Here is a 26350-nt window from a genome sequence, read left to right as displayed (position 1 = left end):
ACGAGGCCCCCTCACACGGCCCCCTCACGAGGCCCCCTCACACGGCCCCCTCACACGGCCCCCTCACACGGCCCCCTCACAGGGCCCCCTCACAAGGCCCCCTCACAAGGCCCCCTCACAAGGCCCCCTCGCACGGCCCCCTCACAAGCCCCCTCACAGGGCCCCCTCACAAGGCCCCCTCACACGGCCCCCTCACAAGGCCCCCTCACACGGCCCCCTCACACGGCCCCCTCACAAGCCCCCTCACAGGGCCCCCTCACACGGCCCCCTCACAAGGCCCCCTCACACGGCCCCCTCACACGGCCCCCTCACAAGCCCCCTCACAGGGCCCCCTCACACGGCCCTTGCACAGGGCCGCTGCTCCCACACATGGCTGCTGCTGTTTGAACTTGTGTAAACAACAGAAAGGTGGTAGAGGAAAGAAGGATTCTATCGGATGCCATAAATTAATCCACCATTTATTTTGGAACCCAAACCTTCATATGGTTTCAGTGCCTTATTATCTTCAGCTTCACCTTAATGCCTGGCCTTGGAGAAATCCAACACACCACCTCAGGTCAAATTGAAAACAGACTTGACATTCTACTCTCCCTCTAAAAGATAAATCACATCGTGGGTTGGTTGCTTGTATTTAGGATTTTTTTCCAGGGGGGGGAGAAACAAGATTTGTTTTATAACCAGCTGTTAAACATTGATTTCATAATGGGACTGCGTGTAGTAATACTTTATAATCCTTTTTTCTCTCTGTTTCCAATATGCTGAGTTGTGTAAAGTGCTGGAGTCACACGCAGGGTAGAATGAACAGGTTGTTTTAAAAGCTCCGGTAGAGCAAGTCAATAATGAAAAACGTCCTTCACAGATACTGTGTCAAGCAGCACAGCTGTACGCCCTTGCCGGCTGCATGACTCGCAGATATTTTGCCATGTCAACTTCTCTCTCTCACGCGACACTGTACAAGTATGTTTTATAACCTTGTTGTTTTTTTGTGTTTTTTTTTTTTTTTAAAGGTGAGTTTCAATTCTGTCAACTTATAATAACTTTCTGCATTCGCTCCACACAGCTTCTATAACTGGGACACACAAGTATCCACATCCAACCCAAGTGCCAACTACCAGGTGATCGCAGAGAACTCCTCGGGTCTGCTCTTCAAGAACAAGAGAGACCGAAAGATCCTCAACGTCGATCCCAAGGTAGGCACTCGTCTTGGAGACTGGAAGCTGTTCTCCACGGTAACCTTTTGGGTTGTTGTGTTTCCCATCCCCATGGCGACCAACAGCTGACGATCTGGTTCTCCCGCTGACAACCATCAAACTTTGCGGTTTGCTAACCCCCTGGAGTTGAAGGTGGGGGTGTAGGCAGGTGCTCTGTGCACCGAGACAGCCGGACAGGGGGGCTGTAGGGACCCCCACAGCCAGAAACAGCTTCATTACCAGCTACAGTCTGACCACACTGGTTCCCAGAGCAGAGCAGTTGGGAAACCGAGCAGGGAACCTTGGTCACTGCCTTTCCCGCCGAGAGCCAAAATGGCAGCCGTGTCCGTGTCCTAGCTGCGGTGGAGCACCACCCCGGCCAGCCTGCCTATTAAAAACACAGGAGGAGGCACAGGAAACCAGACACAGCAAACCACCCGCATGCCCAGAGCCCAGCCTGGCCTGGCACCGACCTGCAAAGCTCAGCCCCCGAAACCCAACATGAGCCTGCTGTCTGTCCCTGCCCATGAGGCTGCTGTCTGTCCCTGACCCTGACGCTGCTGTCTGTCCCTGCTGTCTGTCCCTGCTGTCTGTCCCTGCTGTCTGTCCCTGCCCCTGAGGCTGCTGTCTGTCCCTGCTGTCTGTCCCTGCTGTCTGTCCCTGCCCCTGAGCCTGCTGTCTGTCCCTGAGCCTGCTGTCTGTCCCTGCCCCTGAGGCTGCTGTCTGTCCCTGCTGTCTGTCCCTGCTGTCTGTCCCTGCTGTCTGTCCCTGCTGTCTGTCCCTGCCCCTGAGCCTGCTGTCTGTCCCTGAGCCTGAGGCTGCTGTCTGTCCCTGCTGTCTGTCCCTGCTGTCTATCCCTGCTGTCTGTCCCTGAGCCTGCTGTCTGTCCCTGAGCCTGAGCCTGCTGTCTGTCCCTGCTGTCTGTCCCTGCTGTCTGTCCCAGCTGTCTGTCCCTGCCCCTGAGCCTGCTGTCTGTCCCTGAGCCTGAGCCTGCTGTCTGTCCCTGAGCCTGAGGCTGCTGTCTGTCCCTGCCCCTGAGGCTGCTGTCTGTCCCTGCTGTCTGTCCCTGCTGTCTGTCCCTGCTGTCTGTCCCTGCTGTCTGTCCCTGCCCATGAGGCTGCTGTCTGTCCCTGCTGTCTGTCCCTGCCCATGAGGCTGCTGTCTGTCCCTGCTGTCTGTCCCTGCCCATGAGGCTGCTGTCTGTCCCTGCCCCTGTGAATGCGTTCTCTCCAGGGAAACTTCCACAAGCAGGTTACACCTCAGAGAGATAAATCGTTCTGGGTGGCTTGTTTGTTTTAGTCTCTTTAACCGTGCTATGACCCACGAGTCTGCCCTGGTCTTGTCGTGGTCGATCCATTGACACGATCCAGGATCCAGTCTGTGGCTCATACGATCCTGAAATAAACTTTTGTCCCAAAACAGAGCTCAGATACAGTAATTACATGCTAATAGTTATGCGTTCACATGCTTTTGGGGCCTTTGAACCTTTTTTTATTAAATCTGTGCGACTATGCTGCCATTTTTTATTTGTCCCCTTTTGTTCTTTTGAACCGGCAAAATGAGGCTGCATTACTGAAGCCACCCACAAGTGTATTTAAGGTAAAAGTGTCAGTTGAACTTAATGGGTGGCTATGTACCCACTCCCCCCCCACGCTTATGACACACTTGGTCTTTAATCAAAAGCCCAAGCTGCACTGGGCATGGTTTCATCTCAGAGGAGGGTTCTTATGAAGTCATTAATGCTACGTCACGACCATATATGTATTCCTCGTATTGATTAGAGATAGCAATGCAGTGATAATGCTGCTTTAACGTCATATGAGATGTCGATAAGGCATTTACGACCTTTCCTTTAGATTGAGAGATTGGGGGACAAAACCTCTTTAGCTGTCTTGCTGTAGTTAGTCCTGAACACACCTGTGTGTCCCTGTGTGTCCCCCCCAGGTGTCTCCTGGAGACAACTCCACCCGGATCCCTCTCCAGTCAGACCTGTACACTCAGGTGGTCATCTACGACCACACCACCAGGAGGAAGGCCTAGGGCTCTGCTGGGGCTCACTGCACTCCCAACACGGATTGAAAAGAACCACAAGCCTCTCATTTCATCTACATAAAAGTTGTTTTAGTGCCCTGTTAGTGGACGTGTCGTTCCTCGTATCAAGCTTACCATCTGGGTGTGGGAAGGGTTGCAGTGATCAGGCTTTGATAGGCTAGGATAGGCACAATGCTAAACACATATTGATATCATTTTGCACCCTAACCCAAGTTGAGTGTGTTTGAGGTGTTTGGATGTAGTGTTCCAACTGCTGCCCCCCACACACACACACACACACACACACCCTGCTCTCCTGTGTTTGTCCCCTGTTAGTAACCCCATGGGGCAGGCAAGGCCCGGTCTGTTTGTGGTCCCCAGAGCCCTGGGCTGGGCTGGGAGGCTGCAGGGGTTACCGGGCCGCTTCACCCGGCCTGCTCCCCTGTTTGTCTAAACAAACTAAAGACGTAAGGACCTCAGCTTGTATGTCCTCCCCAGGGCTGGACGCCAAGCATCCTGCCACTCTTTACAGAAGGGAAAACGCACTTAAAGCATTCCTCATGTTCCCAGATAGCAGTCAGACATGACACATCAAAGCACTCTATCATTTACATATCACTCGTTCAATGACTATTATTTCAGTGGAGAGAAAGGGCGTTTACAAATAACTCGCTGTGTGGTGGTGGAGTGGTTTGGCTGTTTCGTTGGCACCCTTCTCCTTAGATGTGTTTTCAATTTGTTGTTTCCGCTGCTTTGATTGTAGATGCACAAATAAATTACTCAAGGGCATGTCGAGAAGTGGGGGATATGTTTCATTACCAAAAGACAACAGCTTGGTATGCATCATTAAATATCCTGTACATTTTGTTGTTCTGTGAAAAAGCCATCGTGGTTTTTACATTCATTTCACGCTGATTGGGTTTGAAATATTATCTGGATTGGTGGCCACTAAACTGGCAGAGGGTTTGCATTGGTGATTCCTGTTTGGCCTTATTTGGTTTTGAGGCTTTCCACAGCCTGGTGCAGCTCAGGACTTTGACATCATAACCAATCAGTGCCCCGGCCCCTAACCATCCAGTCCCTGTTTTTCATTTAATCACAAGGAAGACCTCAAACGCTGGGTGGCGAATGAGCGCTTCACCCACATTTAGAGCTGTTTAGCTTTACAGGCCACAGCCATTCATGTGGTGTAATGGCAGTGATGAAACTGCCCCCTTTGCTCCTCAGAGAGTGGCACTGCTTACCCAGACACATACCAATCAAAACAGCAGATGTGCTCGTGAAAAAGACTTGAGGGAGGGCTTACAAACCAGCAAGTGTGTATGCCTCCGGAAATGCACTTTTAAAAGTCGTTTTACCTCACCAGAAGTCCAAAAACAGCTCACCGGAATTCTGTCAGATTGTGTGCCTGTGAATAGTCAGGATTTCACAATAAAGTTTAAATTAAATACTCGTAATGAAATGGCTGTTTACCTTCCATTTCTTTTATTGGACAGTTAAGCTGTTGGGTTTCAATCAAACAACTGTTTTATGAGGCATGACTGTTTCCTTATATAACATCAGGTAAAAAGGTAAACTCAGGTCAGAGAAAGGTCTTCTGGCAGAAATATAATCCTGTTCTCTTTTCACACCAGCCAGTTTAGCCTTTTTGGCTGAGGTCAATATATAGTTTATATTATACATCTCTGGACATTAAACATATCTAAACATATGGGATGCATTCTAGGGCTTCACAGTTAGTTGCTACATTGCTGTATTCAAATAGGAGATCATGCAATGTAATAAGTTTATGACCACTGGTTATTTGTGGGGGGAAAGTTGTGGTACACGGGTATTGGAACACACGTGCAAATCTCACTCACTGTTACAGTCAAGCATATTTGAACTCTAAATCGGTTTCTGCATGCGTTGACTGGCGTAGAGGATGTGCTATGCTAATATCATCGACATCAGATGTTCATGGGCGGGGAAACCCAATCATTTCCTCCCGAATGCCCCTGAAAAAGACAAGAGTGACGGAGGTGTTTAAAGCCCTCCATGAGTCTGGTGCGAGGGACGCCGCGCGGCATCCGGATCAGAGTGTGTGACGTACAGGATGTGTGTGCTTAACGCTATTGAACTCCGCGAAATAAGAGAGAGCCTTTAATACCTACAATAAGCCGCTTCATTCAACAACGCGGTGCAGACACACAGCTTTGCCGTCAGTAAAAACCAAGGGATGTTATGAGGACTGGTTGGTGTGTTACGTTAAAATAGGTCTACTAACGTTTTCAACAGCCAAGTCACTAAAACGTAATCAGAATATATTTGTTGACATCAAACTGTCATGTTGGCAAGTGTTGGCGTATATTTGCGTGAGCCAACTATAACACGTAGTCTAACCCTCGTGCTATTGGGCGTGTGATTACACACATTAAGTGTACAACATGTAATAGCCTACATTCTAAAGTTTATCTGAATCCCCCCCTTCCTCTCTCTCTTTCCCTCCCTCTCTCTCACCTCCCTCCCTCTCTATCTCTCTCACTCACTCACTGCTGGCGATGTTTCCGTATGAGAGGAATACCCAGCTGGTCCCAAAAGCCCTATATATATTACCAAGCACAACATGCTTCACCTTCAATGAAAGCTGAGAAGGGGAACGATTGGCTGTAGATCCTAAGATCAGCCCAGATCTTAGATACAAAACCAAGCGCTGCCCTCGTGAATTACTACTTAAGACTAACCAACTGTGAGGTAGGACCATTCAGCAAACGGAGTGCATTGCCTGTAACGATTTGATAAAGTAACCTACGATTTGGTCAGTCCTTAAAACTGAAGTTTCTCAGTATCTGGAGAAGTGGTATTCACTTATTCCTTGACTGATTACATTATTTTTTAACTGGACTCAACCAGGTGATGCTTTTCGTTTTCAAATATAGGACCACTTTGGACACGGGCACGAAGGGACAACTTTTTACCAGCAAGTTCGTTTGAAAGTCCCCGCTCACGGCGAATCATGGCCCTCTATTCTCCGGCGTTCGTGTTGTTTGTTGGATGGAGCTGTCTATGCAGTGGATATTGCGCGATGTTGAAAGACCATTTCGCTGGTTTGAAAAGAAAAGTGGAATCCGGACATTCTGTGGCGATCCAGGGGAAAGACCACTCAATGAAAGCCAACCACGACCTGATTTTACAGGATACAATGACGGAACATATGCAGATGCTTTACACGAAATACAACCAAGCAGGATTTCCTTTCAAGGATGGAAATACAGTCCGAAGTTTTAAAGCGCACTGGGGTATGTATCCAAACGCAGCGTATATTACGCATGTTGGCCGCACATTGTCTGCCATGTTTAGTTTAATAGTATTCCTATTCATACGGCTTAATGTGATTATACATTATAATTATATGTAAGATATGGGAAGTCCCGAACACATAGATCTTTTGAACATCTGTTAATGTTTATATGGGGGTGCATTTTAATAGGCCTACACCTGTTGATCCAAGCACTGGAACGCAAGCAAACTGTCTGCTTTCATAGTAGGTTACTTAAATAGTTCTTGATGTGTTATATATTCGGTTAACATACGTCCATTACTAGTGTGAATATGTACACTGGACAATTATTTTATGTGCTATGTAAGCCATATGTCCCAGTTACTACACAGTCAGATAGACAGATGGTTAAATGCGGTTTAAGGAGGTTGAGATGGTGACTGATTCCACGTCGTCTGGGGTGTTCTACTTTTGACTTGGACTTTTCACTGAAACGACAGCGACCGTTTAAGAAATGGAAGCCCAGGGTTTGGGAATACTGCCTCCTATAGCCAGATTGGTAATGCACGTGACGGGAGTCAAACAGTTTTTCATACGTCTTTAAGATAAGAATCTTCTTGCATCTGATTTCCTCTAACAGTGTTTTGTTCGTTATGCACCCAGGTACCATCAACAGTAAGCAGCTGCAGATCTTCAATCTCACTTCTCTCACAAAGTCGGAAGACGTGTTATCGGCCACTCTCCACTATTACATTGGAGACTTGGCGAATACCACCCACGCGTGCAACAGGCCGAAGTCTTGCGTGCGCCACGGAGCCAGGAGGAACGGACATGTCCAAATGGGCATCTGGAGTTTTGCCTCTGTGGATAACCATACCAGAACTCTGGGGCACCGTCTCATCAACGTGTCTACGATGTACCGGGACTTCATATCTTGGCAGTGGAAAGACATAACGCGGGTGGTGAACCAGGCCAAACACCACGACGAACTGCTTATCGGAATTGACGTCTCCCCTCAAGGGCCCAGAGCCTGGAAGAGGCTTCTATCCGACCGCTTGCCGTACATCCTGGTTTATGCCAATGATTCAGCTATATCAGAACCCGAGAGCGTCGTTTCAACATTACAGAGGCATCATAGCATAGGAGGAGAGGGGTCATTAGCATCGGGCTTCCACAGACTGGGGCTGCATGTGCGCAATAACAACACTGAGCCAAAGCCTGGTCACCGGAGAAGGCGATCCGTTAACGTACTGCTCCCTTTACAAAACAACGAACTACCGGGACCCGAATACCCTTACGAGACTACTGGCTGGGATGAAGCCAGCCCTTACGAACCACTAGAAGACAAACAAGCAAGGCGGCCTCGGAAAAAGACGCGCAAGAACCAGCGGCATAAGATGCCTCTTTTGCAGTTCGACGAGCAGACGATTAAAAAGGCGCGAAAGAAGCAGTGGAACGAGCCACGGAACTGCGCGCGGAGGTACCTGAAGGTGGACTTCGCCGACATCGGCTGGAGTGAATGGATTATCTCCCCCAAGTCTTTTGACGCCTACTACTGCTCAGGCTCGTGTCAGTTCCCCATGCCCAAGGTGCGTATGGACAGATAACCCCGTCACAGCCTAGCTCATTTGGGTTTAAGATCAATGTTTTTACTTTGGTGCTGGCCTGGCCTGGTCTGGTCTGGCCCATGCCAAACCATAGGCTGCCATTCCAGATTTGGGCCGAATCACCACATAAAAAGGTTGCACATTTCCATTTAGGGTAGGTAGGTCTACAGTTTGAACACAAACTGGTTAATTTAGTCTGTTTGATGACTGACCAGTTTGGAACTGTTTTGATCTGGAAAGCGGCTGGCTTCATGTCTTGTGCGTCCGTCCGGTTGAGCTGACTTTTAATCGCTGTTCAGATGATCTTTAGCACCATCTTGTGGTTCGTTTTTTAGGTTCTATGGTTCACAATTTGACAACCTTCCCAAAAACACAGAATAGGTTTAAAATGACATAAACTGCAGCATTAGTTCTTAAACAATGAAAGACAGTTCTAGGGTTAACTAAGAACTGAAACAAAAATATGCATCACAGCTCAGTGTTGGAACATTTTCTGACTGCAAAAACAAGAATTCCTTCAACCTGAGCTCTGTACCATAAAACAAAATGCCAGCTGATAGTTAAAACAGGGATGAAATCAGGTGAGACCGAGCTGGACGTAGTTAAAACAGATTATTCACTGGCCGGGAGTTCCCTGCCTTTGTAGTCAACTCAATTAGACAGCAGATTTAAGGCCCCGGGCCGTCCTGAGGGCTCTCCCTCCCTCTGTCACGCTGGCCTGTGATGTTTCTCCTCTCTGTGAAGTCCCCGCCTCAGATGGTAATAGCAGGTATTAAGGGTGTCCCCTCCCAGAGTCCTGGGTATCAGAAGAGCCCCTGTCAGGGTGCAGGCGTAGGGAGGGCCAGCTGGAAGACTGTGAGCTCACACACAGGTGTTGACCTGCCAGACTCACCTCCTAACCCTGCCACACAACACACACACAAAAGACTGTTTCAAGGAGAGCTACATCTAGCAGAACTGACCTGTGTATAGCACACTTTCAAGCTTGTGGACCTACTTTTACTTTAAAAAACTAACAAACAAAAAAAACAATTTCTCTGAGGGTTTAGATGTTGTATATAGTTAGAAGTCAACCTCCCAATCTTTTACATCACAGCCTCATTTATGAATAGAAATCAATACAAGCACTTAAACATGTAATATACCCTAACCCCCTCCTCCCTCCTCCTCCAGTCCCTGAAGCCCTCCAACCACGCCACCATCCAGAGCATCGTGCGGGCAGTGGGGGTGGTCCCAGGGATCCCAGAGCCTTGCTGCGTCCCTGAGAAGATGTCCTCTCTCAGCATCCTGTTCTTCGACGAGGATAAGAATGTGGTGCTCAAGGTGTACCCCAACATGACTGTGGACTCCTGCGCTTGCAGATAATGCTTTTGTACCGCCTGGGTTCGTACACAAACACACACACACACACACACTCTCACCTCGCGGGCACACAGTTTCTGCATCCATGTACACGATAGCCTCAAAGTGCCCGTGCTGTACACAACACACATCACTTCCTGCTCCTCCCCCCCCCCCCCCAGGTTCTCCCGTTTTGCACTGGAAAATAACTTGTCTCCTGCTATTAGAAATGAAGATGACAAACTGTATGCAGGTAGACCTGTCTCCCCCTACATAGGAACAGCAACATTTTTAATTCCTGACTTTTCTACCACATCATTGCAACTTTTTGGTGGTCTTTATTCCTGGAGGGGTCCTGGGTCAAATCCACCATGATTATTACACAGTCAGAAAACAAAGCTAATTGCCTGATCAACCTGGAGCTGTTGGAGAAATCACTTTTGTATAAGAGAGAATTGCTGAACTGAAGACTTGAGGGACTCAGAAATGCCCCCTAGTACTGTACATCCCTTTTCCGTGAAGGGAGAATATTCAAGGCCTGAGCTAGATTTTTTTAAATGTTATTTTATGCCATCTGTCCTTTGTCACAACATCAGAGAGTCTTTATTACCAAAATGTCAGTCTCCTGTCCACTTGCATGGTTTTGTTACAATGTTATGTTTTATGTTCGTACTTTCTTACTCACTATATACATGAAAATCATTGCATAACTGTTGCCTTGGCTGCTATAGAGAGATATATTTGATTCCAAAGCCAGAAATGTGGTGTAGACTGTAGAGTGTAAACATTTTTTTTCTATTAAGATAATTGCTCTATTGTACATATTGCTCATCCTCTGGAGAATCCTAGTAAGCTACTTTTCGTATGATGTTTTTAGAAGGTAGATTTGAGGAGAAAAGCTTGCTCAATAGTTTACTCAATATACTTATAATTCACAAGACCTACTCAGTGAAAATCATCTGGTCTAGATAACTAAACGTAATCAAGTCTGAATTCAGATACTTCCTTAGATGTTTAGAATTTATAATATTTTACATCATCTGTTTTATAAATGCTCCTATAGTATGCCTTATCATAATGTTAATATTGTTTAAAATACAATACAAATTCATATTCAATTATAACTGACTTGACATGATACAAGTTTAAAATAATTGTCTCAACCTTGCAGTATCTTTCAAAGTAAAATGCTTCCATCAGATTCCAGGGTAGAAGATTTCAAATCCATGCATGATTACATCTCAATGAACTTTTCATAATTGAGTGCAAAATGTTGCTCAGTCGGTGTAAGGTATTGTAAAAAAATTAAGACCAAAACCAGCCAGTGCATCCCTTTGGATTGAGTCGTCATGGAATGAAGTCTGTTAACCAAATATTTATTTAGAAGAAAACTTAGAGGTTAACATTAGATTTTTTTAAATAGATTTGTACATTGTTTTTGTATATAACGCACTATATGTTGATGATATTGTAATGCTGTCTCTTGAAGATGCAGTAAGAAGTGCCTTGAAAATCAATTCAACTTGTGATAAAGTTTGAGTTCAAAACAGTTTTTAAAGGCCTTAATCATAGACAATTCATGATACAGAAAATTACTGAATGGATAGCAGACAATGTCACATCACAGAGCTAACAAATGATCATACATTTACTTTTTTAAACTGGATATATTTTGATAAATAAGTACATATAAGAGTTTTTGGTTAAGAGCATATTCTTTTTATAATCATGGTTGTTTATGAAAAATAATCCCAATAGTATTGCAGATTATCCTCTATTTTGATATTTTAGATGATCATACATTTGTCAATGGCAATTACATACAATATATATAGTTTTTGTCTATATGCAACTATTTTGTAATGCTTTTTTGATAGATCTTTCAATGTTGCTTTCTCATCTAGTGCCAGTGCAGTTGTAGTGGTGTGTATGTGCCCGCTCAAAGGCATCCACACAATCAAGGAAACCAATTGAATCTTGAAATCATTGACAAGAGTCTTATGACTACAAAAATGCAACCTCAGTGGTGTCTTTACTAAATTGGTGGTTTAATCCAAGAAGGAATCTGTCTCTAGGAAATGGCCTCATATTTGAAACTTTCTCACAGAGTTCTCACTTGTAATATAAAGAGTTTCCTCCACTACACTGTACAATCTTATTTTGTAAATGTAATGCTGTAGGTAAAGGATATGCTTGTACAATAAGCTTCATAAGAAAGTATATTTGTATATGGAAATGACCTTTTAAAATGCATTTATTTATTTTCTGTATGTTGCATATCTTGTGCGTTGTTGTGGAGGGGTGTGGATTGCCTGTGAGTATAGTTGTGTTGGAAAGGGGGGGAGGAAGTGATGTCATAGGTCTCCAGAACACTGGTATCTACTAAAAGCATGGTTCCATCTCCTTACTTGGGGCACCATCCTTCTTTACAAAGCATTCAAGGAATGAATAAAGTTATGTAAGTAAAATTTCCGAATCTCTCGTGAAAAAACTATGTAGTGTGGAAGATGTTATAGAAAGGAAAATACTGCACTCATTGAATTTAAAGTCAAGTGATAACCAGGTGCTACCATGTGGTTATGTGAGAAAATAATACAGCAAATTACATTGTAATTCAAAAACAATTTATTGTCTGTACTACCACTTCCGGAAACATTGTACCTAAAATATAGATCAGATCAAATATTCTAGTGTAAATTGCCATCGTACACTTGTACATTGGTATTTTAGACCATGTAGGTCAACCTATAAGTCATTGTAAGTACTGTAAACACACATATTTCAAATCCTTCTAAAAAGCAGTAGCATGTAGTGTTAACACAAACTTGCACTATATGGCCTGTATTTTATATATATATATATATATATATATATATATATATATATATTTTTTTATGGACACCTGTTTGTTAAACCTCTCATTCCAAAATCTCAGGCATTCAAATGGAGTTGGTCCCAACTTTGTTTAACTGCCTTCACAGTCTTTCCAATAGAACATTAGTGTGGGATTTGCTTCCATGGAGCCACAAGAGCATTTGAGAGGCTCTGGTGTTGGGTGATTAGAGCTGGCTTGCAGATGGCGTTAGCATTGATCCTACATGGGTTTGATGGTGTTTCTGTGCAGGACTGTCATGTTTTGGAATGGGCTGCACAGAAACACATCATACAGGTGTGATGGGCAGGTGTCTTCATACCTTTGGCCATACAGTGTATCAAATCATACCACATGTAATACCACAGTAACATTTAATTCCAACCTTTTCGTAAAGTTTTGTATGAACTTTTCATCACACAAATGAAGGGAGTCGTTTCAAAGTCACAAATCCATAATTACTTCAAGGATTTGGCCCACATCCTTTTGCCATTGGATGAATTAGGATCTTTACGGTTGATGGAAATTTGGGGGGAAATTTCCCTCTCCAGAAAAAGCACTTCCAAAGACAACCAAAATGTTTGTACACAAACCTGATCCCTGAATGTCGTCATCTCCCTCTAGTGCTTAAGCACAGACAGAATACACTGTACATTACATCTGTAAACAACTCGCTTTAAATATACAATATTTACACTATCAGCTAAATCATCACTCCCACGCCTGTGCTACACCAACATGCCTGGCTCTCCCTGAAATCCCAGACATCACCGACCAATCAGAGGCTCTGACCACCTCCTCACCGCTCAGACGACGCTGACTCACCAGGTAAATATGATCTCTGGGGCTATTACTCTGCCTGGGGAGACAGGGGAGAGGGAGTGGGGCAGGGGAGAGGAGGGTGCGGGACAGAGGAGGGGGAGAGGACCTCTTAGAAGTCCATGTCCCATCCAGACAGCTCGTCAGAGGGGATGTCTTCGTCAGGGGGGTAGCTGTCAAAGTAGCTGAGGTCTGTTGGTCCTTGCAGCTGTAGAAGAGAGGGAGACATAGACATGCTGTCAGCAGAGACACCACTCTCCCATCAGTAACTGCTTAAACAGCAGCGGTCAGTGTGTTCAGCCAGGAGACGGTCGCAGTGGGCTCACCTCTCTTCTCAGAGGAGACTGTAAAGACCTCTTTTTCAGTCCCTCCCAGTTGAAGCCATTGAACCACCTGTGAGGTGGCAGAGGTTAAATCTACCACATCTTACAACAAGCTGAACACCAAACATAACTGTTGGACCTGGTCGATCGCACAGTGTTATATTTTGGGTTGAGGCCAAGGCCTCGCCCGCTCCTAACCCTCCCAAACGGCCGCACAATATCCACAAATCAGCCGCAGTCCACTAACATAATTTAAAGAGCTCAAATTGAATTGCGTTTCGAGTCATGGAGCCTTTCCAGGTAAGCGTACAGCTTTAGCCCTCGGGTAGGATGGTGGTGGGGAGGGTCTCTGAGGTCACGGGCGGCCTGAACACCCTGATTGTGTGGCTCTCAGAACTGATCACATTAAGCTGAGGGCTGACGGCTGTGATAAGCCTGAGTTAGCAGGCTGGTGTTGCTGTTCTCTCAGGGAGAAAGAGAGATGAGGGGTGATGGAGAGAGAGTAGAGAGCGTCTTGGCATTCAGCCGTACTAATTACATTTCCCAGAGAACTTTTCTGTTCCCCGTGCCTTTCATCTGCCCCCTTCCAACCAAGAGACGGAGGGTAGAGATTATTCAGGAAGATGCGAATCATTCGTTTGAAACATTATTGTTATTCCATGCCTGTGCTTCTTGATGTCGCGGATCCCATTCTTCAGGTTTCCCAGACGCTCTGAGGGGTTCCGTCTGAACGAGGTGGAAGAGCAGAGAGACAGGCAGGTGAGACCCTGACAGAGGGAGAGAACACTTCCTGGTTCCTGCCGTCACTTCAGCCTGACGTCTGTGTGCTTACCTGCACAGCTTCCTGATGAGGTCCTCCGGTCTCTTGGTGACTCTCTTGGGGAAGTCCATCTTCTCGATGCCTTTCAGGATGAAGGTGTAAGTCATCATCTGGTCGCTGCCGGAGAACGGAGGGCTGTGGGAGGACACGGGTCAGGGGATTTGGGGACGGCAAGCAAACGTGTGTGGTGCTGATGATGGGGTAGGTCAGTGGCCCTGGAAACGTCTAAAACAGGTCCCTGGGGGGGGGTCCCTGAGGACCAGGGTTGAGAACCACTGGTGATGGAGGCATTAGTGGTGATGGTGGGGGCTGATAGTCATAGGGTATTGAGGGTAAATGTGGTTAGCTGTGAAGGTAATTGTGTTCCAGACCTGCCTGTAAGGAGCTCAAAGACCAGGATCCCCAGGGACCAGAAGTCCACGCTGAAGCTGTGGCCCTTGTTCAGGATGATCTCTGGGGCCACGTACTCCGGCGTGCCACAGAATGTCCAGGTCTTCTGGCCACACCGGATCTTCTTGGCAAAGCCAAAATCCACCTGAGAGAGGGCCGGGCATGAAGGGGTCATTCATTCACTGTTCACAATGAATTCACTCACCATTCATTCATTCACAATTCAATCACAACTCATGTTTGTGTCAAAAGATCAAAAGGCTGTGTACAAGTTTGATGTATCCATCTGCATCCAGCATGAGATTCTCAGGCTTCAGGTCTCTGTAGAGGACTCGGTTGCGGTGGAGATAGTCGAAGGCTTCGGTGACACAGCCAACGCAGAATCGGGCCGTGGCCTCGTCAAAGCTTCCCCTGGAAAGAAGAGAGCAGAGGTTCAAATCCCCCCAGTTCGTTGATTTTGAATGAATGACTTGCTTTCAGCAAGATTTTTAGATGTGCCGACAAAATAACAACCAACTGACAACTCGGCAACAGTTACGTGATCAAATGTTGATATCAAGTCTGGCATATATTTCCATAAGGTGCAAGAGACAGAGGATAATTATACCTCATAGAAAAGGCTGTTGTTCCACTCACCTGTCTCTCAGCAGACTCCAGACCTCCCCTCCTAGGCAGGCTTCCAGCAGCATGTACACATATTTATTATCCCTAAACGTGGCATACAGCCTGGAGGGAGGGAGGAGAGGGAAGTTTAGATTTGAGAGGTTTTGATTTTCTGTGGTCCAGAATATTGCGGAGGTGGAAGGGGTTGATGGATGGCTTTCATATCTCGGTGTACGAGCAGGGGGGGATAGGAGTGCGAGTCGGGGACGGCATTAACAACCTCGGGGGATTTACATCCTGCATGCTCATATAAAGATAACCAAGTTGCTGTGCTGAACTGCTCCATGAAACCTGTCTCCACTTCACATCACTGAGCTTCAGTAATACATTATGCTTTAATATCGGGAGTAAGGAATATCATTTAAATGTTTTTCCGTTGAATAAATCCACAGTTATGGCTTGGTGTTCTACAGACGGACTCTCTCTCTCAGCCTGATCCTACTCCTCACAGGGATGTTTACAGTGAGAACATCCTGACGGCAGTTGACTGAAGGACTTACTTGACGATGAAAGGTGAAGAGGCCTCGGCCAGGATGCTTCTCTCTGAGTGGATGTGCTCCTCCTGGCGGTTCTCCACGATATGTTTTTTCTTGATCACCTTGAGGGCAAATGTCACGTCCTTGTTCTTCACCTTCACCTGTAGGGGATGCACGCAGCCTCAGCTCTGGTCACATGTACTGTCAAAGTAGCCGCCACTACTGAATCGTCGGGTTGAAAACGCTTGGCCTGTTTTTATCTTTCAGAACAAACTCAAAGCTAGCTAACTGGGGTGGGTGGGCTATGGAAAAGGAAACATTATAGGACTGACTTCAAAAATCTAAATTAAAGTTAGGCTGGATAATCCTGCCCAGTTAGTAAAAAGTACCTCACAAACAGAAAGAAGAGGTTTTTAAAAAGCCATAAAAACTGAGTGATGGCCTCACCAGTTCCACCCTGCCGAATCCTCCCACGCCCAGCGTAGCGATGACCTCCAGGCTGTCCAGGGGCACGGAGGGGGGGGGGAGACGCACTCTCCTTCAGCTGAACCAGGCCGGGGGACAGGGGTGGACTGGGGTGACTGGAGCACTCAGACCTCCTGAGAGAGAGGCAGAGAGAGTGCGCATGTTTGTGAGAGGCATGACACCCTGGTTGTAGGCCCCTGGGTGTCGGGTCTGGGTCTGGGTCATGGAGGTATGACACCTGGTTGTAGGCCCCTGGGTGTCGGGTCTGGGTCATGGAGGTATGACACCCTGGTTGTAGGCCCCTGGGTGTCGGGTCTGGGTCATGGAGGTATGACACCCTGGTTGTAGACCCCTGGGTGTCGGGTCTGGGTCATGGAGGTATGACACCTGGTTGTAGACCCCTGGGTGTCGGGTCTGGGTCATGGAGGTATGACACCCTGGTTGTAGACCCCTGGGTGTCGGGTCTGGGTCATGGAGGTATGACACCTGGTTGTAGACCCCTGGGTGTCGGGTCTGGGTCATGGAGGTATGACACCCTGGTTGTAGACCCCTGGGTGTCGGGTCTGGGTCATGGAGGTATGACACCCTGGTTGTAGGCCCCTGGGTCTGGGTCTGGGTCATGGAGGTATGACACCCTGGTTGTAGGCCCCTGGGTGTCGGGTCTGGGTCATGGAGGTATGACACCCTGGTTGTAGACCCCTGGGTGTCGGGTCTGGGTCATGGAGGTATGACACCTGGTTGTAGGCCCCTGGGTCTGGGTCTGGGTCATGGAGGTATGACACCCTGGTTGTAGGCCCCTGGGTCTGGGTCTGGGTCATGGAGGTATGACACCCTGGTTGTAGGCCCCTGGGTCTGGGTCATGGAGGTATGACACCCTGGTTGTAGGCCCCTGGGTCTGGGTCTGGGTCATGGAGGTATGACACCCTGGTTGTAGACCCCTGGGTCTTGGGTCTGGGTCATGGAGGTATGACACCCTGGTTGTAGGCCCCTGGGTCTGGGTCTGGGTCATGGAGGTATGACACCCTGGTTGTAGACCCCTGGGTGTCGGGTCTGGGTCTGGGTCATGGAGGTATGACACCCTGGTTGTAGGCCCCTGGGTGTCGGGTCTGGGTCATGGAGGTATGACACCCTGGTTGTAGGCCCCTGGGTGTCGGGTCTGGGTCTGGGTCATGGAGGTATGACACCTGGTTGTAGGCCCCTGGGTGTCGGGTCTGGGTCATGGAGGTATGACACCCTGGTTGTAGGCCCCTGGGTCTGGGTCTGGGTCATGGAGGTATGACACCTGGTTGTAGGCCCCTGGGTCTGGGTCTGGGTCTGGGTCATGGAGGTATGACACCCTGGTTGTAGGCCCCTGGGTCTGGGTCATGGAGGTATGACACCTGGTTGTAGGCCCCTGGGTCTGGGTCTGGGTCATGGAGGTATGACACCCTGGTTGTAGGCCCCTGGGTCTGGGTCTGGGTCATGGAGGTATGACACCCTGGTTGTAGGCCCCTGGGTCTGGGTCTGGGTCATGGAGGTATGACACCCTGGTTGTAGGTCAGACTCACTTGGCGTGTCTCTTCTTGTCGTCGCGGTCGAGGGTCGCCACGTAACCATGGAGATGCTTTTGAAGCTCGTTGAAAGTGCCCACTGTCAGATCAAATGTTCTGGAGGTAAACATTTAAAAAACAAAACGCTCCATTATTTGTGGAAATATGAAGCCTTCTTTCTCCATCACACTACTTCACCACCTATAAACCAACCGTCTGCACAGTCTAAACCCTCCTCCAATGTGGCTGATGATCTCTATACTGGATTTAGTTTTCAAATCATTGTCGTTCAGTAAACTTTCTTCTCCAACTGCCTGCTGTCCCAGTTCATCTCAGCCGCTCAGGAGTCTATGGCGCCCCCTGGGGGTGGTACTCACGCTCGGTCGATCACCAGGCACTCCACACCATCCTCCTCCGCGATGATGTTAGCCGACCGCACGTCATCACTGTCACACACACACACAGATAAGATCAGTCCTTACAAACCAACATCTAGAGGTACCAGTCGACGGGACAGTTTAAAGTGCTGTGTGTGTGTGTGTCTGTGTGTGTGCAGTTACCTGATGAGGGCCTTCTCTCCAAAGTAATCTCCTTTCTGCAGTGTGTTGATGGTCTGGGGCTCCTTGTGTTGCTCAGTGCTCTGAGTCACCTTGATCTTTACAACAGAAATAACAGTATCAGCAACGGCACCCTATCAAAACAAGGCTTGTTCTTCTCCTGGGGACTAGCTCTCGGTAGCGAGCTGACTAATGCTCAACAAACCAGGCTACGTAGCTAAGAAAAGCTTTCGTTGGTAAACAAAGACAGTAGCATAGGGTTGACTGAAAGCAGTGCATAATTCACCAGCCAGTGTGAGATCAGCCCTCATGTGCAATAACGCCTCGGCCACTTTTTGTGGGGGAGTAAGGTTTGTAGTACGCCGTTTATACAGTCCCCACTGGTTGGCTGTGTGTGTGTGGGGTAGGGGGGTCATGGCGCCATTCCCTGCATTAGCACCCCCCCACACACACACACACAGAAACATCTGCCTCCCTCTCGTTAGCCTGGCGCTGACGGCATGCTACCTGACCCTCATTGGCTCCTTCTGTCTGTGAGTCCCTGGAGGGTGCCGCTCTCTTACTCTGAACATCTCCCCCCGCACATCAGTGTCCTGTTACCCCCTCCTCACAGGCACACCCACACACACACCCAGGGGAGGAGGTGAGGAGGAGAGAGTCCCTACACAGTCCTACAACACTCTACACCCTACAGTAAACACAGTTTGACAGGAGAGCCTAAACTGACTGCGAGAGAAACCACAATGTGCACGCACACATCTGAGAACGTTCCAAAGCCCAAATGCGTGCGAACAAAACTTGTGTTTTTGTCTCAGGCGGGTGTAAAGGTGGGGGGGGTGAAAGGGAAGTACCGTTCCCTTGGCGATGATGTAGAAGGTGGTCCCCTCCTCTCCCTCGCGGAGGACGTAATCCCCCTTGTCGTAGTATTCCTGTTGGGAGACCAGGAGCACAGTCAGAACAGTATTAGTATTATTACCATTATTTAAACTGCAATGTTAGGATCATTTATGGTGGCATCGGGTCCAGCCCTCCCTCCACACCACCCTGTGACTGGGGAAGAGATTCTGTCTAAGGATCAGCAGAGTCTGTCTAAGGATCAGCAGACTGGGGAGAGTCTGTCTGAGGATCAGCAGACTGGGGAGAGTCTGTCTGAGGATCAGCAGACTGGGGAGAGTCTGTCTGAGGATCAGCAGACTGGGGAGAGTCTGTCTGAGGATCAGCAGACTGGGGAGAGTCTGTCTGAGGATCAGCAGACTGGGGAGAGTCTGTCTGAGGATCAGCAGACTGGGGAGAGTCTGTCTGAGGATCAGTGAGTCATAATAACTTTGGACAAGAGGCTTTGGATGGCCACATAGCTGCCATTCAGATGATTCTGATGATTAAATCATTCATTCTCAGATTTTAAATGATTTATCTGATTTTAAATGTTTTATCAGATTTTAAATAATTTATCCGATTATGAAATCATTCATTCTCAGATCATTATTAAATCATGAATTTCCCTAACCCTAACCCTTGTAAGAACGTCTGCTGTACAACCTCTCCTCTCTCTGTTTACAGTCACCACACTGGGATTTTCCTGCATAAACAGGTTTTATATTTACGGAGCAAAATCATCCCCGGGTTTGAACTTATACACAAACACCTGTGTTTGATTTGGTGTCAATATGATGTGACCTTGCACACACGCGCTGTTCCCTCCCCCCCACTGTATAATGACAAGTAGCAAGATGTTAGCATTATCTTCCTGATTGGAGAGAAACATCTGCACTGCGATTGGGTTGCACATGTGCGTGTCTCCCTAAGGCAGAGTGTAATCAACTCTGTCAAGAGACGAGGGAATAACGGAGCTCTCCTGTTCGTGAGCACGCAGGAACAGCAACCGAGAGGAACGTCCTTCAAGTTCTCAGTATAACAACATGCTGGGAGAGAGAGAGAGAGAGAGAGAGAGAGAGAGAGACAGGGTGACAGAGAGACAGAGAGAGAGAGACAGGGTGGCAGAGAGAGAGAGAGAGAGAGAGAGAGAGACAGACAGACAGACAGACAGACAGACAGACAGACAGACAGACAGACAGACAGACAGAGAGAGAGAGAGACAGACAGAGAGAGAGAGAGAGAGTCTGACCCCGAGCTGACAGGAACCCTGTCCCTCTCTGTCGAAGAGACACACACACACACATGCACATGCTTCTCCTGGCTGTCTCACACACATCTTTAACGAATCACTCATCTCCCATTTGAATAAACACTTCCTGGTGACTTGGTCAAATAATTACAGTAACAATATACGGGACTTTGCGATGACAGGAATAGTATGAGAGCAGTTCATCAAGAAGGTAATCTGTGTGGACTTGCAGACTCCAGGGCAAGAAATGTGCTGACACACGGCAATATGAGAGGGCTGGCGGTGATGACATTTTGACAGCGAGTGTCTGGAACACAACGAGTCCTGCGGCTTCAGAGTGTCGGGCAGCGGGAGCGTGTACTCCAGTATCCTGCTGTACTGACACATTATGGGACTCATGACTGAACTTGGATCATTTACAAAGTTTGTTTATGAGTCAATGCAGCTACTTACCACTTCTAAGCAGTCCACTATTTTACTGAGTTTGTCTTCTGGTAGGTTGGCCAACAGTGAAACACTGGAAAGAAAAAGGCAAGATGTACAGCAATTACGAAACAGAACTGTTTATCATGCACAGGTGTTCTGTGCCTCCAGAAGTTCTTGGTAACATTTCAGGAGCTACGTTTGTGTTTCTCTGGCTTGATTTGGGGAAAGACACCCCAGTCCAAGCTGCGCTCAGCTCAAGGCCTTTCAGATCAATTACAATTAGCTTCTCTTTCAACTTTGTGATTTAACTTCTGTAGGTTTTTACAAATACAAACATATCCAGGATGGTTCCTATGTGGATAGATGAAGAGATCCTTTTCTGAGTTGAACTTCAGTATACTGAAGTGGAATGAAAACAGGAAGTTGAATGTGTGGGACGCACCTTCGGAGGAAGTGGCGGTGTTGTTCGTGTCGTTTCTCCGCCGTCATCCTCATGACGTTCTGGAACACCTCCCTGTCCAGAGCCCACACCTTCACCTGGCTGGCCGCTGTAACCATAGCAACATCAAACACAGGAAGTACCCACAGCCCTCCAGGGCTTGACCTCTGACCTCCTCCAAATGGAGGCTGGTTAACCTGCGACCTCACAGGTCTGTGGGCTGGGGTCGGGGGAGGGCATGGGGGTTGAGGGGGAGGGCATGGGGGGAGGACAGGGGGGGGGGGGTCAGCAGCTGGGTTCAACAGCAGAGTAGGAGGAAGCAGCATGTGTAGTGTGTCAGCCAGAATAAGAAGCAGGACTGATATTCCCTTTCATCCCCTTTTTGTGACGTCTCTCTGGAACATAAACAGCGGTGGAGAAAGAAGCCTGACTGCCAAACTGTCGATGGTCGTCTGTGTGGAGGAGAAAGGTCAGGCCGACCTACAGCTACAAGCCAATTACTTGAAAAAATACACAAATATGTCATTTGGAGACCCCCTGGACAAAGAACCCACACAGCCATGGTATGGGCTCTTGAATGCCAAGACGGCACTGGACCATCGGGAAACATGGTCTGGGATCTGATGCTAGTCCTTTGTCAACACTTCTCTGCAGACGGTTGTTGACTGTCTAATGACCTATCTGGGGGGGGGGGGGGGGGCCGGGGGGGAGGGGAGGGGGGGGGGGGGGGGGCGGGGGGGAGGGGAGGGGGGGGGGCAGTTCAAAACACGGATGTTGTGTTGTTCAAATTAGAAAGGTATGCCTGGTACAATCTCAGGGCTTGTTCAATATCCCAGTCTCTGCTGTTTATGGCTCTATGGATTTTATGGATTATCCCTTAATGATCTCTCCCAGTTACCCAGTCTCACAGCCAGCTAGAGAGAGGGTTGGGAACATCAGCTCACCTCTCACAGACGCAGTCCTGGTGCAGTTATACAAGATGGCCAGTTCCCCAAACGTGGTCCAGAGAGCCACAGCTGACAGCAGCTTGCTGTGCTGGAACACGTCCAGCTTCCCATCTGCAGACACCAAACCAGGGTCATCACTGATCAAAAGCTGACACACACAAACATGATGGAATCGACCCTGAGACCGGACATGAGGGATATCTAACTCCTCATCTTTAGTGAGTGTATTAAACTGTCAACTGTAGACTAGTCACGAGCACAGTGGCAGGTACTGCGGACTCATGACAACACAGGGTGACTGTCAGGCAAAGACAGCTTTCAGTCACCAAGTCATTGGTAGAATACATGTATCCTTCATGTGTGTGTGTGTGTGTGTCGGCCCACCTGCTAAGACGAACAGGTGGTTCCCCGGCTCGCCCTGCTGGATGACGCAGTGGCCCTGCTGGTAGGTGCTCTGGTACATGCACTCCACCATGTCCCTGACCTGCTGTGGCTCCAGACAGCCCAGGTACTGGTTCTGGACCAGGGCCTCGACCAGGAGCTTCTTCACACTGTAAACACACACACACAGTCGCTTGAGCCGCTCCATTTGGTCTGAATCCATATCCCTCCTCTTCAGACATCCCTGTCGTCACATGATGAGCATAGATCGGATGGCTGTTTAGATGTTGGGGTGTGAAAGTTCAGCTATCGCTATGATGACTTCTGACTACTATTAAATGTCCATTATGGAGACAAGAACGTAGATGTTAATTATTACCATCCTTAAAAACCCACTCTGGTGTTACCGATTGGTTAAAAAAATAAGCATTGGTTTTCTCTCCTGTCATCAGCCAACAGTGACCCTTCAAAGACCCTGCAGGGTCAGAGCACCCTGTCAGCTCTGTCACGTGACATGAGAGCCCAATACGGCCTCCCAGAGAACAGTCCTGCCCTCTTCTCCACGACCCAGACCGTAAACACAGCCACCCGCCCACACAGAGCCTGTGTAAGAAGCCTTTATTGTGATGGTACAGTCCTCCAGCCCTCTTTATTGTGATGGTACAGTCCTCCAGCCCTCTTTATTGTGATGGTACAGTCCTCCAGCCCTCTTTATTGTGATGGTACAGTCCTCCAGCCCTCTTTATTGTGATGGTACAGTCCTCCAGCCCTCTTTATTGTGATGGTACAGTCCTCCAGCCCTGAACATTGTCACTCACAGCTCGAGCACTCGGTTCAAAGGCCTTTGTGTATGAGTGCTACCAGACAGGATCATTACAAAACACTTGATAATCATTCCTCTTGATGGTGAGGAGAATTCTCTCCTCATTAAGGGCCAGATGTTTTAAACATGCTAACTGAGACCATCATGGCATCAAGCAACAGCTTGATATCCTACACGGTCTGGCTCTCAATACACAGAAGAAGTATTTACTCAAAAGCGGGGTTGGCTAGATGGGCTGCACATTTTCGGTATAAATGACACAGCTAGTTGCTAATCAGCCGACCGATGCAAGCTGAATAGAAGTCTCTGATTTGAGATGGGCAGCAGGTGCATGAAAACTCCACGTATCCATGACAATGTGATTCCGATTTGAATGGTGTCTGGGTTAGGGTTATTGATTTGAATGGTGTCTGGGTTAGGGTTATTGATTTGAATGGTGTCTGGGTTAGGGTTATTGATTCGTTTCGACAATAATCAGATTTGAGAGGCACATCTGTCAGTCACACTTCATGAATACAGTAGCCTACAGTACTGACTAATAAATGAGACATCTTCCATCATAAGTACCAGTCTTGATCTTCATAAATCTTGCGGTCTAAAGGTCTTGTTTGCTCACTGGGGTAATTAGCCAGGCTCATTAGTTTACATTTAGTCATTTAGCAGATGCTCTTATCCAGAGCGACTTACAGTAAGTACAGGGACATTCCCCTGAGGCAAGTAGGGTGAAGTGCCTTGCCCAGGGACACAACGTCATTTTGCACGACAGGGAATTGAACCGGCAACCTTCTGATTGGTAGCCCGATTCCCTAACCGCTCAGCCATCTGACCCCCCCAGTTAACTGTCAGTTGTTTTAACTCAGCTTCAACGCAGACCCTGATGACTACCGAGCGTCCTACCTGGCATCCTTGGGCACGCGAGCCTTCTCGAAGGAGAACTTGGGCAGGTTGGTGGAGTCGTAGGTCCTGGAGGTGGGCTCAGCAGACACCCCAGCCTTGGCCCCCGCTCTCCTGTTCAGCGTGTCCTGGATCATCCCACTGATGTTGGGGCCGAACCTGCCAGCTTTCAGGGGGGAGGGCTGGGCCCCAAGGCAGGGCCCCCTTGCCCCGGCCTGGTTCCTCATCACGTCCTGGAGCTGGCTCAACTGGAGACACTTTCCCTGGAGCTGGTCGCCCAGCTCCTCCACCGCCCTGGTCTGCCTCCCCAGCTGCTCCTGCAGAGCTCTGATCTGCTGCTCCTTGGTGCTCAGCTCCTCCGCCCTCCTCCTGGCCTGCCGCTCCAGCTCCTCCACCCTGGCCTGCAGGGCCTCGGCCCCCGGGAGCCTCCCAGGAGGCCCGTGGGGCGGCTCTCTGTGGACGCAGCCGTTGGAGGCGACGGATGGGGCGCCTTCGCCTCGCTTGAAGCGTTTGGATTTCATAGACCCGTTTCCCATCGTCTGGTTCGTCGGTTTTGGAAAAAACGAGATTCAGAAACAGTGAACTGTTGTGTGCCATAAAAAGTATTAAACATTTTAAAAACAAGCCTGCCATGAAGTATGTTTAGTAACGCAGTAGCTACATTTTAAAAGGCAGACAATGAATAAGTAGATAATAGATTTTGTTTGAACAGGGAGGTGGGCATGAAGCATCTCAGTTGTCTTTCATGATTGCAAAGGAACTTTTCAGTAAGTGCGTTTTACACCTCATGGTTCACTGTCAAAGGTTAAACATCAAGAGTAAGGTTTCAGGATAAAAAGGCTGACCCTTCAAAGAATGAGGAGTCATGTGTGTTGAGAAAGAGAGAGTGTGTGTGTGTGTGTGTGTGTGTGTGTGGTGATGGGGGGGAGGAGAGACAAAGAGAGAAAGAGAGAAAATCTGTGACTGACTAATGGTCAATGTGTCCTCTCCATTTATAATTCAGCAGGCCGGAAGTATTGCGTTGCATGAACACTCTCCGTCAAAGGCAAAATGCAGCATTAAAAGGAATTAGGCTACAGTAAAACCGCAGAAGGATTAAGCGCCAGTCATTGTTTGAAAGAGACTGAAAGTATTGGGTTGGCCTATATACCCTCATATCCGCAAAATAAAAATATCTAAAGACAATGACATTGTACAGTAAATGTGTGTGTGGCTGTTGAATAATTTAACTGCCTACACATTCATACCGATTAAATCCCTTACATATATTAGCCTTGATGCATTTGAGACTGCGACTTATTTCACGGCATAAAGTGATTTGTAGGTCCAAAAATATACTTCCAGATCATAGAGTTATTACATATGTAAACCTACATGTGAGAGAAATTAGAATTCATGTTATTCTTTAACAATCTTGTCTGTTACCGATTCATTTATTTATAGCTATTTCAACATGAATTGTGTCGAGTTTTATGAATATACGATCATGGCATCACTTTCGAATCAACTCACAATTATTAAAATAGCTTTGCCTAGGCATTTTGGGTAAACAATGACACATTGTATTCTTCAAGCACAAACCAAATCATTCCAGCAGACAGTATTTACTTTTAGACTGTAGAACTGGGCTGTGAGGCAGAGGAAAGTTAACAATGCAGGCACCTGCTTGACTTAATTGCCGTGTCACGTTTGAATCGCATGAAACTTAGTTTTATTTACGAAATAATTGTTTTATTCAGCCTATAAATAAAAGTAGATAAGACATGTTACTTACGACGTTAGTTTTTCCGAATCCAAAGTAGTAGAAAAGCGACCAAGGGCATAAAGGCACATGCAGCATAGAAAGGACCGAGCCCTTCAGAACAGGGCGTGCGTCTGTCAAGAGCAGCGCGAGCTCAGTCTCGCTCGAGACTGATTCAGAGCGTGCGGTTCGTGTTTCCTATAAAAGCCAACAATAATATACTTGTCTTCAT

General features: G+C 47.7%; 3 protein-coding genes across 3 annotated transcripts in view; 2 read left to right on the top strand and 1 right to left on the bottom strand.

Moving 5' to 3' along the window:
• The window catches only part of cfap299 (cilia and flagella associated protein 299), a 57864-nt gene extending 54220 nt beyond the window's left edge, over positions 1-3644 (top strand). Inside the window, exons 5-6 of the mRNA XM_084694916.1 lie at positions 1061-1190; positions 3135-3644. Coding sequence (XP_084551042.1) covers positions 1061-1190; positions 3135-3230 — 226 coding nt within the window. The 3' untranslated portion in view covers positions 3231-3644. The remainder of the gene's footprint in view (positions 1-1060; positions 1191-3134) is intronic.
• Positions 3645-4795: 1151 nt separating this feature from the next.
• bmp3 (bone morphogenetic protein 3) lies at positions 4796-11900 on the top strand. The gene is made up of 3 exons (XM_084694915.1): positions 4796-6499; positions 7144-8069; positions 9261-11900. The coding sequence occupies exons 1-3, from the start codon at positions 6217-6219 to the stop codon at positions 9450-9452; spliced, it is 1401 nt and encodes a 466-aa protein (XP_084551041.1). The 5' UTR covers positions 4796-6216; the 3' UTR covers positions 9453-11900.
• A 385-nt stretch (positions 11901-12285) lies between these two features.
• On the bottom strand, positions 12286-26264 carry prkg2 (protein kinase cGMP-dependent 2). Its single transcript, XM_084694682.1, is given in 20 exon segments — positions 12286-13327; positions 13446-13512; positions 14106-14168; positions 14275-14397; positions 14634-14797; positions 14922-15063; positions 15289-15378; positions 15816-15952; positions 16239-16314; positions 16316-16390; positions 17804-17902; positions 18163-18231; positions 18346-18440; positions 19194-19271; positions 20921-20984; positions 21336-21441; positions 22277-22390; positions 22664-22830; positions 24381-24916; positions 26152-26264. Coding segments are annotated over 20 exon segments (2427 nt in total). The 5' UTR covers positions 26218-26264; the 3' UTR covers positions 12286-13231.
• Positions 26265-26350: the final 86 nt, after the last annotated feature.

The sequence above is a fragment of the Hypomesus nipponensis genome, chromosome 28 (assembly GCF_054491055.1).
Source record: "Hypomesus nipponensis isolate SF chromosome 28, ASM5449105v1, whole genome shotgun sequence".
Taxonomy (NCBI): domain Eukaryota; kingdom Metazoa; phylum Chordata; class Actinopteri; order Osmeriformes; family Osmeridae; genus Hypomesus; species Hypomesus nipponensis.
The sequence above is the reverse complement of the archived record's forward strand: the minus strand, read 5'-3'. Positions and strand labels throughout refer to the sequence as shown.